The 17,253-nt window shown below is 54.7% G+C and overlaps 1 protein-coding gene across 1 annotated transcript; it reads right to left on the bottom strand.

Annotated features, from left to right (window-relative positions):
- Positions 1-4,215: 4,215 nt before the first annotated feature.
- FAM92B (family with sequence similarity 92 member B) lies at positions 4,216-11,635 on the bottom strand. The gene is made up of 8 exons (XM_015562931.1): positions 11,407-11,635; positions 10,746-10,814; positions 10,556-10,657; positions 10,431-10,436; positions 9,562-9,666; positions 6,323-6,436; positions 4,796-5,065; positions 4,216-4,359 (listed from the first exon to the last, which is right to left on the bottom strand). The coding sequence occupies exons 1-8, from the start codon at positions 11,620-11,622 to the stop codon at positions 4,216-4,218; spliced, it is 1,026 nt and encodes a 341-aa protein (XP_015418417.1). The 5' UTR covers positions 11,623-11,635.
- Positions 11,636-17,253: the final 5,618 nt, after the last annotated feature.

Raw genomic sequence — 17,253 nt, 5'->3', positions numbered from 1 at the left:
TGTTTTCCCGGTGAAGGGAAGCTGTATGGCTAGAAGTACCTCTAATGGACTGGTGTGTGGTGTTGAGCCCCAGCAGGACAGGATTCCTCAGCCACACGGGCCATGCGTCCGGCACGTCCTTACCCATGTGGCCTGGAGTAGGAGCGTGTTGGTTCTCCAGGAACAGATGGAGGAATCATTTCCAGGTTGCTCACACTCAGTGAATACAGCCAATGCTGAGACAAGGCAGGCTCTTGGGGCCTCCCTTGGGCAGGGTGGCCCTTGCCTTTCCTGGGCCTGTGCGTCTTGTACTCCTCAGGAGGGATGGAAGGAGCCCCCGGGGGCCAGCCTTTGTTCCCTGGGTAACCAACCTGGTGTCAGCCTGTGTCCCTGAGGCAGCCAGCTGGTGAGTGGAACTCCAGGATTCAAGTGGGGCAGTGTTCCCAGTACCTGGTTCTTGGTTGCTGTGGGAAACTCATCATTTTCAGGAGCAAGTGGGATGGTCTGGGCCTGCCCCTCCCATCACTGACACACACACAGCTCTCTCGGGGCATCTGCCACAGGGGGAGCCAATCCTGGCTTGACCTGTAGACTCCAGGTGTTGACAAGGCCAGTTAAACCTGAGCCCTGTAGCCTGGAGCTCCTCTGAGCTGCCCCTGACTGGGGTTTGCACTTTAACCATAAAGAGGACTCCTGCTGGTGAATCCCCTCTGCCCCGTGGGTCAGTCCTAGGATGGGGGCTGTGCCTGTCTCCCGTCTGCCCTGTGGGTCAATCCTAGGATGGGAGGGGGGGGGCGGGCTGTGCCTGTCCTCCCCTTGGCCCTGGGCCATGTGCTTGTGAAAGGAGAACGGGACATGGGATGTGCATGGCGGTGCCACACGAGGCCTGATGGGTGGGGTCCTGTCCTGGAGATGGTGAGATCACGAGTGAGCCCGGGGCTGTCACTTCCCAGGGACACTTAAAGACAAGCCAAACGTTTGAACTAGAAAATGCCAATATTTCAAACATCAGACATGACCCCCTGAGAACCTGACGCGGTTAGAACATCGGCCGCCTTTGTGATACACGTGGCTCCCACTGGGCCTCGGGTGGGGCTTACACGCGCGCGGTCTCCGTTTGCTCTTTCACCCAGTTTGTCGCAGACCTAAGCTTGTGCTTGGGCATCACCTTAGGAGCTAAAGGTGGCGTTCAGGGCGCGGGTCTTCTACGTGTTGCAGTTTCACTGTGTGTCCCACCGGGTGATGCTCTGCAAACTGTATTTTAAGGTTGAGAGAGTTTCACGGTTGAGGATCTCAGAACTGTGCTGAAGTCAAGCACTGCTTCTTGCTGGGAGGAAAAAAAATGTCTGTACGTTGCACCTCGGATTGTGAGAAGGCGGAAACTGAAATAAATTGTCATTGAAGAAAACGTCTGTCTAGTTGCTGGTTTCACATATCCCTGAGAAATTTGCAATCTTCTCGGTGATATCAGAGGCTTTTCAGAAGATAACTTTTCTTCTGGAGTCACATAGATGTTGTCACTATTTAGGGTGAGCGTTCGGGTCTTGTCCAGATGTGTGTGTCATGAGAAATGCTAAGAAGAGGAGGTTCCTCTGGATGATAAGGAGGCTGGAGCTCTGGGTTTGGGCACTTGGGGTATGTCCTAGTGAATGGAGTGGTCCCACCTGGACTGGACCTCAAGCCAGGGCCTCCAGGATGCCTCAAGCCCCTTCCAGCTGGAATCCTAATCCCGCTTTTCCTCTGAGTCTAGCTGCTCACCTCTTGCATTTGGGGGTTTGAGGGGCTGTAATGGGAACTGATGACAACTCTTACCTAATACAAACAGGAGGCCTTTATTGATCCTTTCCAACTTGGCTCGACGGGCATTTTGTGAAATACTTGGGCTTTTGTTTTTTCTAATTATAAGAAGTCAGTAGCCTCGTTCTAATGCTCTGGCCCAACCAGGTCTGGGAGGTGAAGTGAGGAGAGGGAAGGGCCTGGAGAAGGAGTCCTTGGTACCGAAGCCTGAAACAGCAGCTGGGCTTGAGGGGCCCAGGGCAGATGGTCCCCCACACTGTAAGGGGGGCTGGGTATGCTCCCTGATCAGTGGGGTGGGGCCAACCTCCACGTGCCCAGCTCTCCCACCCAGTTTTGAGGATCCCAGTCCCTCTTAGTCATGTGTGGAGGGACAGCCTGGATGGCGGATGCCCCAGCTTGGACATCACGCCTGACGTTTAACCTGGGGCTAGGAGGATCCCACCAGCAGGAGTAGCTCAGGGCTAGATTCCGAAGCAACTCCAGGGAAGGGGAAGGACCCCTCTGATGGACAGCGGGACCCTGCAGAGCGGGGCGGGGCAGGGGCCCAGGTCCTGTTCCACCGTCCCCATAACTTTCTGCCAAATCATTGTTTAGTCCTCAGTTTCCTCATCTGTAAAATGGGAAGGAAGTCATCACCTATCCTAGAAGGCTCCTGTAAGAACCAAATGCAGTATATGCAAATGCCCTTTGCAGATGGCGGAGTTGTGCTTATCACCATCCAATCCGATCCCAATCCCTCATTTTCCTGATGGGAGGCATACCCATGGGAAGGGTCCTACCCATTAAAGAAAAAGAACCAAAGGTTTCTGTTTAAAGTTTATAGGAACTAATTTAAAATGTAGTGTTCAAAGTTCACAAACTAAATAGAAAAGGAATTTAAACAAGCTTTCAAATGGTGTTTTTTGCAAGTTGCAACATTTTACTGACTAGCAAAGCTTAAAACTGCACTCACACCTCCAGAACTCTGAGTGATGGCTTTCCCCTCAGATTCGTTCTGATCCTGTCGGCTGAGGGCCTGCCTCAGCCCCAGATGCTCAGGTGCTCTGAAGAGGCCTCTCACCTCTTCCCATACCTGGGACCAGGGCCTTACTCTTGAAGGCACTTCTTCATGGCATGAGGAGTGGCTGTGGCTCTCTCTTGCCCCCCTTACTCAGACATCTGCACAGGTTGCTTGGGGAACAACGGGGGGAGTTTGCTCAGTGGGAGGAGGGGAAAGCAAGGGATGCAGAGGGAGGAAGGCCACCCAATCCAGTGGCTCAGGGAGACCCTGGAGTCATGCTGCTTCTGGCCCTGCCCACCCCACCTCTTACCTGGGGCCCCAAAAGAGAGAAGTTAGAAGTTTTGTTGCCAGTTCGCAAGTGACCCCCAAGAAGATGGTGACAAGGAAAACTCTTAGCCAACTGTCCAACCCTGTACTTAGAACAGTTGTTCTCTGGGTATGTTGGGGCCAGAGGGGAAGGGGAGAGGTCCCTTAGGCAGTCAACTTATTTAATGAGCACCTACTATGTGCCAGGCACCACCAGGCTCCAGGACTACCAGATGAATAAGCAACTTATTCATCAGTGGAGTTGGGGCACAACTGAAGTTTTTAAAAAGTACATTTATATGTGTTTGTGCGTGTGTGTGTGTGTGTGTGTGTACATATATATGCTTATAGTATCAAGTATAAGATAAAAGATGTAGTCAAAATGTGACTAAATATATAACATAATCTATGAATATGTTATTTTATAAGTTACCTATTAGATAGAAAATTTAGAATGCTTTAGTTATTTTTAGAATGCCCTTCTGGGTGGAATCAGGGTGGGCTTCCCTGAGGAGGTGCCAGGGAGCTGGATTTCGGGTAATACAATCACTGTGGTGAGGATGTTAGTCCTGCAATGATTTCATGAGTAAAGTGTTGCATTCTCCTCTTGCTGAGAGAAAATCATATGCCCACCCCTTCCTTGACCTGCATCACCCCTCCACTTCCCTGGACTTCTGTGATGTGTCCCCCAGTCCCAAGGTCATCCCTGCACACCATGTTCATGTGTTATGGGATGAATCAACTTACATGTTGACGTCCTAACTCCCAGGGCCTCCAAAAATGGAAATAGACTCTTGTAATTAGTGAGGATGGGGTTATACTGGATAGGGCAGTGGGGCCGGCGTCCTTACAAAAAGAGGGAATTTGGACTCTAACACACACACACAAGTTTAAACACTCGGGTTCCCAGGTCAGAGTGGGAAATGAGAGTCAGCACGAGTCAGGTCAGGATGCACCCATTGTTTATTGAACACCTACTATGCACCAGGCACCATGCTGGGCACATTGAACCCCAGGGCACCTGGGAGGCGAGTGATACCGTCCCTGTTGTGCAGATGAGGAAACAAGCTCAGAGGACATGTGATTCGCCAGGGACACGCAGCAGAGGCCCCCCAAACATCCAGGGCCGGCCCCTAGTTTTCTGACTTGGAAGTTCTGGTCCCATTGATGGAGTCCCTAGCCCAGCCCCTGAGTTCCTCCTCCAGGTCCTCTTCAGCGAAGTCGTCCTCACTCGCCTCCTCTTCTTTTCTCTGGCTGCGCACGGTGCTCTGGGGGCTCTAATTAATAACCATCGTCATCATCACAGCAACATCAATGATAATAATTGACCATCAGTGACAACGACGGCCACACATATTGAGCATTTTCTAAGTGTTTTGCATAGATTTGTTCACCTAACACTCACCACAGCCCTATAAAGGGGGGATTTTTATCAGCCTCGCTCGGCAGGTGAGGAATCTACGGCACAGAGAGGTTAAGGAACTCCCATAGCTTGGGAGCAGTGGTTTGGACCCAGTCGGCCTGGCTGGGGCCGTACTTCCTCCGCTGCCTTTGGGGAGAATGATTCCGAAAGCCAAGAGACACACTCTGTCCCCCTCGCCCCCAACCTATTGGCAGGAGGCGGCTTCCCATCTTAATACTCAGAGGACCATCCAGAGCCCTGGCTTCCCAAGTGCATTTCTGCAGGGTGCCTCTAGGCGGCGCTCGGGACACGTGGGGGCAGCACCGCTGGGCTCCCTGCTTTATTGATTCCTTTTCCAGGCAAGTCCAGGTCAGACTTGCTGGCAGCGCCTCCTTCTCAGCGTCTCCTTTCAAACCCATGTTCTCAGACTTCGCTTTGTCACAGGTTTGACAGCACCCCCGCCCCACTCCCATGCTCACCTGGCAGGGGCGAGACCACGGAGCAGCTGTAGAGGGAGCGGCGTCCCTGCGGGGCCGGGCATCCTTGTGCCCAGAAACTCCGCGCATCTTGGCTCTGAAATCCTGCCAGGGAGAGACTCAGGTGGGTTAGATCCAATTGGGAAACAAAGATTGGGGGTGAGAGTGGGAAGATGGTGGGGCACAGCTAACACCGCCGGAGCCTCCACCCGCACCGACCTCTCTGGGGAACCTCCTGTTCAGTATTCTAGCCACCTACAACAACCCCTGAAATGGGCGTTCTCACCCCGTTTTACAGATGGGGAGACTGAGTCCCAGAGGCTAGTACACGTCCCGATTCGCACAGGAATGTCGGAGATCACTCTCCCGCCGCAGGAGTATCACAGGGGTGAGTGAGTGCAGGAGAGCCCGTCCGATCTGCTTCTAACCTCATGTGGTGGTTTTAAAGCCTCTACAAATTCGTTGACATGTCTCCCACTAGGAGCTGGAATGCAATCCTCCTCCCCCTGAATGTGGCCTGAGTGACTCACTTCTAAACAGAATGCAGGAGAAGTGACACTAAGTTACTTCTGAGGTTCGGTCACCAAAGGTGAGAGTTTCCTCCTGGCTCGGTCTGGGGACGGACACTGGCTCCTGGACCAGCCTCCATGCTGTGGGGAGGCCCATGCCACCCAGAGAGGCCACGGGCAGGTCTTTGGGCTCCGGGACCCACCCAGGACCCAGACAGGGAGGGCTTCGTGTGCGTGCGGCTCCTGCCGTTGTCCAGGGCCCTGCGCTCAGAAGGAACCCACTGTCGCCGTCGGGAAACTCTTAGTAACTGTTGGGCAGCATGGCCCACGTTTTCATTTTGCGCTGAGCTCTGCAACTCCCGTGGCCTGTCCTGTACCCAGATGACAGCCATCAGCTGCCAGACCTGAGCGAGCCAGCCTTGGACAGGGATCCAGCCCCGCTACGCCTGATTGAAAACTGACCACAGGCCCAAGCGAGGACCACCCAGGGGCGCTCACCAACCCCAGGACCACCAGGGACCAGGACAAGTGACTGCTGTGTACACCCCGGGGAGTGGCTGTTGTCATAGGCCACAGAGGAGGCACGATTTCCGTCAGCTTAGACGGGCAGCCAGCACCTGGTGACACCCAGACAGCACGCACATCGGCCTGGAGAGGCTTGTTGTCATTGTTGATTCATTTGCTTGTTTTTAAACTGAGACCCAGGGGCAGGTGTTTACAACAGTTCATCAGAATGAGTCTTTCAAACGATAAAATTGACAAAACGTTGCCAACAAAAACCGCTTCTTTCAAGACAGAACCCAAATCGAATTCAGCCCAGGCCACCAGCCAGAACCGGGTACCTGGGACCCACCTGCAGATCCCCCTCCAGGTCGTAGTTCTCCAGCGTCTGGAAGGCGCTGGAATACACCTCCACCGCTTTGGCGTGGAAGACCATCTCAATGGTCACGAAGTCCGAAAAAATTTTCTGTGGGGAGGGAAGTGCAAATCGCATAAGCAACACTGTCCAAAGGGGAGCCCTGGGTCACCTCGCATGTGGACAACCTGGGGGGCGAGGAGGCATCAGTCGTCTTTATGGGGATGGTCCTGGGTCAATGTCTTTTTTAATTTATTCGAGCAGACAATGCATTCCCATTCAAAAGCCGCCGTGCACAGAGAGCTTATTCCAGAAAAGCTGAGGCCCCTTTCTCAGTGAGGACTTGCCGAGGGGCGTCCTTTCCTCAGCTCTGCACCCTGGGCTCAGTCACTCGGCTTTTAAGGTTGATGGCCACAAACCTTCAGCCTTTGCCACCCACGGGCTGTGAGGGGGTCTTCCGGGAGAGGGAGGGGTGTTGCTGGCAGATATGGCTCAGCCCAGAGACTGCACAACCTGACGAGTTACCACATTAAATACAATTAGATATTGGCTTCTCTTGATCAAATGGTTCAGCTTGTCTCAGTAAGCTCTTTTAGAGTTCCTACTGCCTGTTTGGCCCCAGTGGAGGCTCCTACTGTGTGCAGTGCCTACTACAAGCTCCTACTGTGTGCCAGGCCTGAGCAGAGACTCCTACTGTGTGTCAGGCCCCAGCAGAGGCTCCTTTGTGCTTGGGGCCTACCACAAGCTCCTACTGTGTGCAGGACCCTAGCAGGACACAGGCTTGGTGTCAGGGAAGGAGCCTAAAGTTTGGAAACACACCACTTTAGGTAACATGGGAAACACCTGGGAGAGGCAGGCCAGAGGAAGCCCGCAAGGCAGCCTGGGAGATGATGAGGAGCGTGTCCCAAGGCTGGTGGGATTACCTGCCTCCGCCCCTCCTGTCCCTGGCAGGCAGGCTGGTGATGGCAGCTGAGAATCAAGAGGCGGGTCACAGCCTCATCCTGCCCGGGGCCTAGGGAATGACATCCTCTCCAGCCTCAGTTTATTTTTTGCACCGTAGGGACAGGGCAGTCCTGTTCACAGAGCCCCACGAGGATTCAATTAGCTCTCAGTCTGTTCCTGGCATCAGCACCAGCCCCATCCGGGAGCTTGTCAGAAATGCCAGTTCTCTGGCCCACCCAGCCCCACGGAGTGGAACTCACGCCAGGCTGCTGGTCTGCGGTGTCAGGAGCCCCCCAGGTGACTTCGGACGCATGCTCAGGTATGGGAACCCCTGTATGAAAGTGTTACTGACATTCTTTTAGGGGGGCTGGAGAGGAAATCGGATCATTTTATTAGAAATGTGACCTAAAACCAACACAGTGGTCATCATTATTTTAAGTTCTGGATGTTTATCTCTTAAAATTTGGAGGGGTTCCCTAACCGGTTTGGCTCAGTGGATAGAGCAATCGGCCTGCGGACTGAAGGGTCCCAGGTTCAATTCCGGTCAAGGGCATGTACCTTGGTTGCGGGCACATCCCCAGTAGGAGGTGTGCAAGAGGCAGCTGGTCGATGTTTCTCTCTCATCGATGTTTCTAACTCTCTATTCCTCTCCCTTCCTCTCTGTAAAAAAATCAATAATAATAATAATAAAAGAATGATTTAAAAAAAAATTGGAGGGCTTCCGGGGGGTGGCTTGGTTAAGTGTCCCTTACCAACTTGACCCCGGAAGTTTAAAGGATGTGCACTTTAAACTGCAGCTTGTGGTGGCCCCTGACCGGGGAGGGAGGCCGAGAATCTTGTGCTCTCGCTGGCGCCTTACAGAGCCCTGTTTTCAGGCCGCAAACATCAGGTGCTTAATAATGGCCAGCTGGTGGCTTAAGTCCTGCCTGCAATGTACATGCTTGAGCACTAATTACCACTGTTGGCTCATATTTTTACTCATTTCCCAAACATTTACTGAGTACCGTCTGGGACCCAGCAGGCCACAAGCCAGGCAGGGGTCTGCCCTGTGGACATGTGGTGTGGGAGGCGGGCAGGGGGCAGCAAGTTCTCCACCACAATGAATGGCATGCGGCATGGGGGCCTATGGCAGGGCAGGATGTCAACCCCATGAGGACAAGGGCCTTGCTTTTCTGGCTGTGGTGTCCCCAGCCTCAGGCATGGCACCTGGCACATAGTAGATGTGTATTGAACATTTGTTAGATTAAGGAGTAAACTAAAGATATAACTAATCTGTCCCTGGGCTAACTGCCCCAGAGGGAGCAGACCAGAGCGTATTAAGAACGAGGCTGGAACCTGGCCAGCATGGTTCAGTGGTTACACCAACCAGGGGGTTACATTTGATTCCTGGTCAGGGCACATGCCTGGGTTGTGGGCTCGATCCCCAGTAGGGGGAGTGTAGGAGGCCGGCGATCAATGATTCTCTCTTACCAGTGATGTTTCTCTCCCTCTTCCTTTTGGAAATCAATATAAATGTATTATAAAAAATAGAATGGGGCTGGACTGGTCTGGGAGTCAAAGGCCTTGGCAGTGGGCGGAGCCTGTGCAAAGCTGTGGTACTAGGGGGCCGGGTGCACTTGAACTTGGAATGGAATGTCTATGATTAAGCTTGGGGGCGGGGCTGGGGGGCAGCCTTGGGGAGGATCTAGGCCTTTCTCCTTGGAACCAGGGGAGTCCAGGAGGGTGTTGAACCTGGGGGTGACAGAGTGGGGCTGCCTTTGGTGAGATCCTCGAGGCTAGTTTGGAAAATGGACTAGAGGGGGGTCAAGTGAATGCAGGGGCCTGTGTGATCAGCTTGTCCTTCAGACCCCAATGCCCGGAGGCCCTGATGTAAGAGCTGGGCTCTGGGTCCACGGTCCTGGGCTGCACTGGGGTGGCATCCGGGCAGAAGAAGGAAGGCATTTAGAACCTCATGGAGAAAAGGAGGAAGTCAGGTCAAGTCCTGTGGGTCCTTGTGTGGAAAGAGAGGGGTTTGGGGGTGACACACTCTGCCAAGTTCTCCTGGTGGGGAGCTGGGCCTGGGCGTTGAGGGGCAGGGCTGCCGAATGTTGGCTACTGAGCAGGCCAGCTGTGAGGGACAGCTGCCCAGAGCAGCCGGCCTCCTGCCCCAAGGCCAGGATTAGGCCGGGATTAACTGTGCCGGGAGCTGAGTGGGCACAAGCTAACACACACTCACACATGCGCACACTCTCTAGGCACACACACACACACACACACACGCGTGCGCGCAGCACAAGCAAGGCAGCCCGCCTCACCTGCAGGTCCTTCAGCTTCTGCGTCTGGAAGGCGTCGACCGTCTCCTCCAGCTGGTGGGTGGTGCGGCTGGCGTCCACCGCGGCCTTCTGCACGCTGGTCTCTGCCTGCCGAGACAGCCGGTGTCAGGGAGCTTCCGTCTGGCTCCTCTCGCCCTGCTGGTAGGCCAGCTCTCCCGCCTCAGGGGTCCCTCGATAACTTGGTCATCGAGGAGCTGGCCAAGTAGGACCATGGCTAAAGGGGCAGGCGCTGCTTAGCCAGTTCACTGGCTGCCTGCGTGACCTCCTGCAAGTCACTCAACCTCTCTGAGTCTCCGTGTCCTTGCCTGTGGACAGGGCACAGTGATGAGACCGACTTCCCAGGGCTGTTGTAAGAATTAAGCAGTGGGCACGTGCTGAGCCATTGTTACCACAGGTGCTCCACATGGAGAATAATTAATTCCTGCATGTGGAACATCCTCAAGTTAATTAACTAATTCCTGGCTTCCTTTGATGGACCTCTGTATGACCCCACTTCGCACAGGCGCAGCCTGGGTTTTAGAGGGCCCTCAACTGAGTTTAGGTTCGCCCCGTTCGTTCCTTGTGACCTTGGGGAAATCGCCTTGCTTAGCCCGGTTTCCTCATCTGGAAGTGCCTACCCAAGTGAGTGCTAAATAGGTGACCTGAGAAGGGGGTGATTGCTGAGTGGCTGCTTCGTGTCAGTGGTGGGACAGACCCCAGGGCTCCTGGCCCCCAGGATCCCCCTGCCCCCTGACTTTCCTATCCTGAACCCAGCACACACCTGCCCAGGGAAGAGCTCACCTCGCCGTTGTGTGAGGTCTTTCATTACCTGCATGCGATCTACCTTCCCCAGACAGACCTGTGACTCTCACCTGGGACTGGGAGAGATGTTAAGGAGACAGGCTAACCAGAAGCCCCCACCAGAGGGCGCCCATGACAAACGGTAATCCTGGCCCCGAGGTCCCGAGGCCCCAGGCCGGACGCCAGGGGAGGATACGATCATTTGCCTATCCGAAGGTGACTTCTGCCTCAGTTTCTCCAACTTTTCCAGTTGTTTGATCTCATTATTCCGCATATGTTTGCATTTCTTGATCTCGGCCTAAATGAAGAAAGAGGGCTGTTTCCTGGGGCTCTGGCTTAGCCAGCCCCGGACACTGCACACCCTGCAGGGCGCCGCCCTCACTCACCCGCGTCTGCTTTATCTGAGGCCCATAGAATTTCAGGGGGGTGACCACCTTCGTCTCCAGCCTCTCAACCTGGGGAGCACAGACACGCAGAGAATCAGAGTGGACGGAGCCAGGGAGATGCCAGGAGACAATGCGCCTCCAGCCCGCATGCATAGTGTTGTCACACACACAGAGCTGCCGGTGGGCCTGCAGGGGGCAGGGGAGCACGGGCGCCCTCTCTCACCCTAGGGCTGCGACCAACAGCCTGGGTTCAGGGCTCTGCTTCTCTAGGGCTTGGGCAATACATTTCATCTTGCTGAGCCTCATTTCCGTGCCTGTAAAATGGGTATAATGACGGTACCCACCAGGGATGGATACAGGAATGGGACCTGCCTTAGGGTCTCATTTGGGATGCAGAGCTGACCCTAGAACACAGCAGGGTGGGCGAGGGGATGCCTCACACACCTGAGTCCAGCCTAACACTAGACACTTTAATAAACAATATTAGCAATGGTGACAATCACAATGAAAGCTAACGTTCAGTGCTTACCCTGTGCCCAGCATTGCTCAGGGCCTCTGCAGCCCACTCACCTGGGCCTACCCGCCCTGGGCCTGTTCCCCCTGAACTTGCCCTCTCCCCCCTCCCCCCAACCCGAGCCTGCCCCCCCTGGGCCTGCCTCACCTGGGCCTGCCGGTAGTCCTGCACTTTGGCCAACTCCTCGGCGAAGTTCCTCATGGTGGCCCTCATCTCGGGGTTCTCCGTGTTGGCGAAGTCGATGAGCTGCTTGACCAGCTGGTCGGCCTTGTCCCGCAGCCGGGCCGTCTTCCGGGTGTAGGCGGCCAGCAGCGAGCAGAACCGGCCGAAGTACTTCTCCGCGTTGGTCACTGTGCTCTCCATCGCCCTCACCTGGCTGTCCCTGAGGAGGTGGGGGCCTGAGGGGGCGTCTGGGCAGGACACAGGCTCCCCCACCATCACCTTCTTCCTAGTGGCAAGCGCCCTGGCAGGCGTCTGTCCCTGGGGCAGTGCTCAAGGTCAGGTGTCAGCCCATCGAGGTAGATGGGGGACTCCCGCTGGGTCCCAGAGCCGGCCAGTGGCCGGGCAGGAGCGCCAACTCGGATTCGGCTCCAAGCGCCTGCCCTGCAACCCTTTAGGGGGCTTTTGTCCCCCTGGCAGAGTTGTTCTTTATTCCCTGGCCGCCTCGGGCTCCTCCTGAAATTCCCTCTTTTCTGTCTTACCCCCAAGTTGTTGAAATTCTCCTTCTCTAAACCGTTATGTTAAACATACTGAAGCTTTATGTTTAAGTGGATGGACTTTCAGGGAGACCAGTTTCAGGTTCCCAGTGGAAAGTACAGTGAGGTCCCGGTACCCTCTCCTTGTGCACACACACTTTCCATTAGTACAGTGGTTCCCAACCTTCCTAATGCCATGACCCTTCAATACAGTTCCTCATGTTGTGGTGACCCCCCATTTCATGGTTACAAATTGAACATAATTAAAGCATAGTGATTAATCACAAAAACAATATGTAATTATATATGTGTTTTCCGACGGTCTTAGGCGACCCCTGTGAAAGGGTCCTTCGACCCCCAAAGGGGTCGCGACCCACAGGTTGAGAACCGCTGCATTAGTACATCGTGCATTACTGGGGGACGTTTGTTACAAAAGATGAGCCAATAGTGATACGTTATTAACTAAAAGCCGTAGTTTACATTAGGGCTCATGGTTCACGTGCTCTTTGTACGTCCTATGGGTTTCGACAAATGTCTGCTGCCCATGTCCACCGTCACAGTGTCACAGCGCAGTTCCCCCGCCCTGAAAAGCCGCTCCGTCCGCTCATCCTCCCCCCTTAGCCCCCAGCCCCGCTGAATGTAGTCTCCCCTAAACACCCCGGGCACTCACCTCCCACCCAGGCCGCTCCCCAACTCTGAGCCCCTGTCCCCAGGACCCCGCTGCCTCTCTGCAGTGGACCGAAGTCCCCTGTGCAACCCTCCAATCACACCCCTGAAGCTGGAAACGGTGAGGGCCCCTTGTCATCCGTCTGACAAACCCTAATTCGTGCACCACTTCACAGTTTGCAAAACACTTTGTGTGCATTATTCATAGGCCAGGCACTACCACTATCACTGTCTTTAATAAACGAGTAAACTGAGGCCCAGAGAGGTGGCGCGTCTTGCTCCACGTCACCCAGCTGCCCGCAGTATCAGCGTCTGCAGGTGGCGTCCTCGCCCCATCAGAATCACCTGAGGCACACGCTCAGCATGCAGCTCCCAGGCCCCCAGCCCTGATCTGTGCACCAGAATCCCTGTGAGGAAGGCTCAGGGAGCTGCATTTTTTAAAAAGTACATCGGGTGATTCAGAGACACCCTCGGGTTTGGGACCCTCCGAGGAAGCAGGCCTGGAAACAATGGGCTAAGGGGCCGGCGAGCTGCGAGGGAGCAGTGATAAAGTCAGGCTGAGAGTGGGGTAGGGGCATTCCCACGGAAAGGGGAGGCCTGGCGGGCTTTAAGGCGTGAGGAGGGGTTTTCCAGGTGGAGGTGAGCGAGGGAAGTTGGAGGAAGCCTGGAGATTAGCGAATTGGCTTCCTCAGAGCTGTGGGCACTAATGCTGGAGAAGCAGAAAGAGGCACTATTCTGGACGCTTTCTTTTTACCTTGAGATGAGTGGGGTGCAGAAGGAAGCTCACTCTCATCACTCCCCACCTCCCTGGTCCATCCCCATCGAGCAATCCCAGCTGCACCATCTGTCCCCGTGCATGGGGTCCTGAAAACCCAGCCTCCCCCACCCCCTCCCACCTCCCGGCCAGGGCCAGCACCAGCACAGAGCCACCTACCTGAAGAGAAGAATGTTCATTGTGACCAGAGGCCCCAGCTGTCCCAGTCTTGGGGAATAAGCACAGGGCCCCAGGGGTCCTGCAGGCCCGTGAGAAGCAGGGCAGGGCTGGGCGCAGCTGCACGGTCCTGGCTCAGGGGACGCTGCCACCTGGTTGCTGGGCAACGGGGCCACTCACAGCTGCCCTGGGAGGAGACTCGGCTGGTTGCCTGACAACCCCTCCCCCGGCCAGCCTCTCCCAGTGGGTTCGGAGGGCCTGCCCAGCCTTGCATTGGTTAGGGGAGTCCCAGAGAGGCCCCCCTCTCCCCTTGCAGGTGGAGGTTCTTGTGGAACAGGGCAGTGTCCTGAGTCCCCAGGACGTGCACTCAGCCCTGGGCCCAGCTGTGTTTGTGGGTCCTGTGTGCTGAGGCCCCCTTCCTTCCAGGAGGCCACAGGCCTTCCCCGGGGGCCTGGGAAAGGCAGGCGGGTCCTAGGAGTCCTGGTTACTCAGGACGGCGTGTGGGAAAGCACAGAGGAGGTCCGGGAGTCTCCAGGCCTGTGGCACAATGGAGGGGACAGGGCATCCGCCCAAAGGAGCAGCTTAATTGTATCATCATTCTATTGTTTTCCCCCTTATTATAAAAACTATCTGTTCCTTATTAGAAAAGAGAGAAAACACAAAAAGGAGAAAATATAACAGCACATATAAAATTGTACTAATTAAATACATTTTACTAATTGTAATATTTGTACGTTTCCATGTATCTACATTTTACCTCAAAGAAAGGTATAAGAAATTAGTAACCCTCTCTCCCTGCCTCCCTCCTTCCTTCGACCTCCCTGTCTCTCTTCCTCTAACTTAATTATTGACTCATGCAGGTAATTCTCACCATCTATCTATATAAAAGCCCAAGCGACCGTTTTACTGTTCAACCAGTAGCTATGATGCGCACTGACCAACAGGGGGCAGACACTCAACACACAGGCATGGAAACATGGAACAGACTGATGAATCTCAGAGGGAAAGGGGAGAGATTAACCAAAGATCTTATATGCATACTAGAGGCCTGTATGCACATAAGGATGCATATGCATGAGGTGGGGTCCCTCGGCCTGGCCTGCGGGGATCAGGCTGAAACCAGCAGTCTGACATCCCCCGAGGGTCCCCAGATTGCGAGAGGGCGCAGGCCAGGCCGATGGACCCCTAGTGCACAAGTTTGTGCACCGGGCCTCTAGTAATAACAATAATAACTAACGTCTTCAGGCCAGCCCTGTGACAGCTGTGCTCAGAGCCCTGCTGGCTGTTTGTTCATTCCATCCTCACACACTCAGAAGCCACAGTGGACTCCTTTTCTTAGCAAAGGAGGAATCGGAAACCAGCAGGAAAGCATACTTTTCTGTGACGGTATCTGGTGGACGTGGTCACACACCTACAGCCGGCTGACTTTAAGTAGAGGCGATGACCCTGTAATGGGGGACCCTCGTCCCATCACTGGACAACCACAGGAGCAAAACCCAGGTTCCCCGGGAGGGAGAACTTCCGCCTCCAGACTGCCCGCTGGCTGTTGCCTGGCTCCAGCCGGCTTCACACCTGCGGGCCCCCACGATCACTTGAGCCAGTTCCTTCAGGGAAACATCCTCCTGTGGCGGATGGGCTGTTTCTCTGGCGACTCCAACATGTTTAGGACAGGAAGTGGCAAGCCTTTCAGGTTTCTGCCCCTCAGGAGGGTGGGGTCTGAGTTCCAGGCAGTGGCCACCAGAGGGCAGCAGAGACCATCTCATGGGGATCCCATGCGGGGACAGCAAAGTGGGCTGGGCGAGCCCCCAGAAAACACCAGGGGAAGCACATCAGAGCACACACACCAGGGGAGAGAGAGCAGCAGGTCAGAGAGACGGGGCGATGGTTTAATTCACATCTTAGAAACGTTAAGAAACTAACAAATGAAAACCACCGTCTAGTAGGGCCCATGGAGACATCTTGTGGCCAGAGAGAGAAAAGCTAAGAAGTGGGGAGGGGATGCAGAAGCTGGGGTGGCCTCACCCACCCCAGAGCCCTTCACTGCCTGTGGCTGCAGGGGTGGGAGGTGTGTGTCCTTGAGAAAAATAGCATGGACCCCCTTGTAATCCCCTCCCCACTTTAGAGTGCATGGCTTTCTCTCTTTCCTATAAATGTATTTTTGCTGAACCACAGCAAGGGTTACAGACATCTTGACCCTTAGCCCAAAACCCAGGGTACACCGCAGAGGAGCAAGGACATCGTCCTGAAAATCCTTGTGTGACCGCCACACCCAGAAAATTACAAGATGCAGCGCTGGCACCCAGCACCGCTCCCTCTCCGCACGTGCTTCCCCAGTGCCCCCACTAATGTCACGGGGCCGGGACACACTGCAATTCCCGCCCGAGTCTGTTTAGTCTCCTTGAATCCGAACTGCTCTCCAGCCTCGCTCTTGCTTCCCCAACCCCCAGGATATTGACTTTTCTTTCTTTCTATTTTGTAACTTTTTATCTTGAAAGCATTTCAGTTTGCACAGAAATAATACACGAATTCCTTCACCCACATTACCCGATTGGGTTTTTTTTAATTGTTTTTGTAATATATATTTTTTATTGATTTCAGAGAGGAAGGGAGAGGGAGAGAAAGATAGACACATCCATGATGAGAGAGAATCATTGACTGGCTGCCTTCTGTACGCCCCTTACTGGGGTTCGAGCCTGCAACCTGGGCATATGCCCTTGACTGGAATCGAACCCGGGACCCTTCAGTCCCCAGGCCGAGGCTTTATCCACTGAGCCAACCTGGCTAGGGCTCCATTGTTAACATTTTATTGCTTGTTTTATCGTTCTCTCTTTCTTTCCATACATGTACTTTATTTTCTGAGCAAGTTGCAGGCCCATGCCCTTCTACCCAAATATTCCGTGTGTTTCCTCAGCACAGGACCAGCCTCTTACACAGACACAGAGCAAACAGCAAGTCAGATGATTGGCAGTTACAGATGCCTGTGTCCTATTATCTAATCTACACACTGCATTCAGATCGCACACTCTGCCCAATAATCTCATTTTAGTAAATAAGGGAACGGCTTTCTCCTGGCCCAGGATCCAGCCCGGGGCCACCTGCTGCCGGTAGCTGGCGCGATGCTGACACTGCTGTGGACTCCGGGTCAGGTGCTGTGGGGAACATCACTCAGTTTGGGCTCCTTGGTGCTTCCTGGAACATGGATTCCGGTTTAACACGTGGGGAGGGGCTCTCAGGGGGGCCCTGGGTCCTGCCCCTGCTTTAAGACTACCTTTCCTGCACGCTGGCTACCCAGGGTAAGCACCCCACCCCCACCATGGCCAGCCCTCTCCCCACCGCCCCTCTGCAGCAAGCATCTGGGCTCGTCCATCCTCTGTCCACCACTAGGTGTTTGTGAGCGTCTCCTCCACCCCAGACCTGGGCTGCTGGGGGCACAGCCCTCTGCAGGCAGGCAGGCCGGCCCTGCCTTACTATAGTGCTTTCTGCCCACGGGGCCAAGTGCCAGCTCCCTGCTCCTAGCTGGGCCCCGGGGCCACCAGGACGCCTCTTTGAGCCTCGGTTTCCTATCTGTGAAGTGGGAGCGCAGTCATCCACCCTCACAATGTCACCTCGGGAGGAAACCAGACGGTGCCAGGAAGGGCCTCACACCCCTCCCAGGATGACGTAATGCCTCCCTCCCTGCTCTCCCCGCTCCCCCCCTGCTCT

The sequence above is a fragment of the Myotis davidii genome, unplaced genomic scaffold, assembly GCF_000327345.1.
Source record: "Myotis davidii unplaced genomic scaffold, ASM32734v1 scaffold77, whole genome shotgun sequence".
Lineage (NCBI taxonomy): Eukaryota > Metazoa > Chordata > Mammalia > Chiroptera > Vespertilionidae > Myotis > Myotis davidii.
Note: the sequence above shows the minus strand (reverse complement) of the source record. Positions and strands in the feature narration are given on the sequence as shown.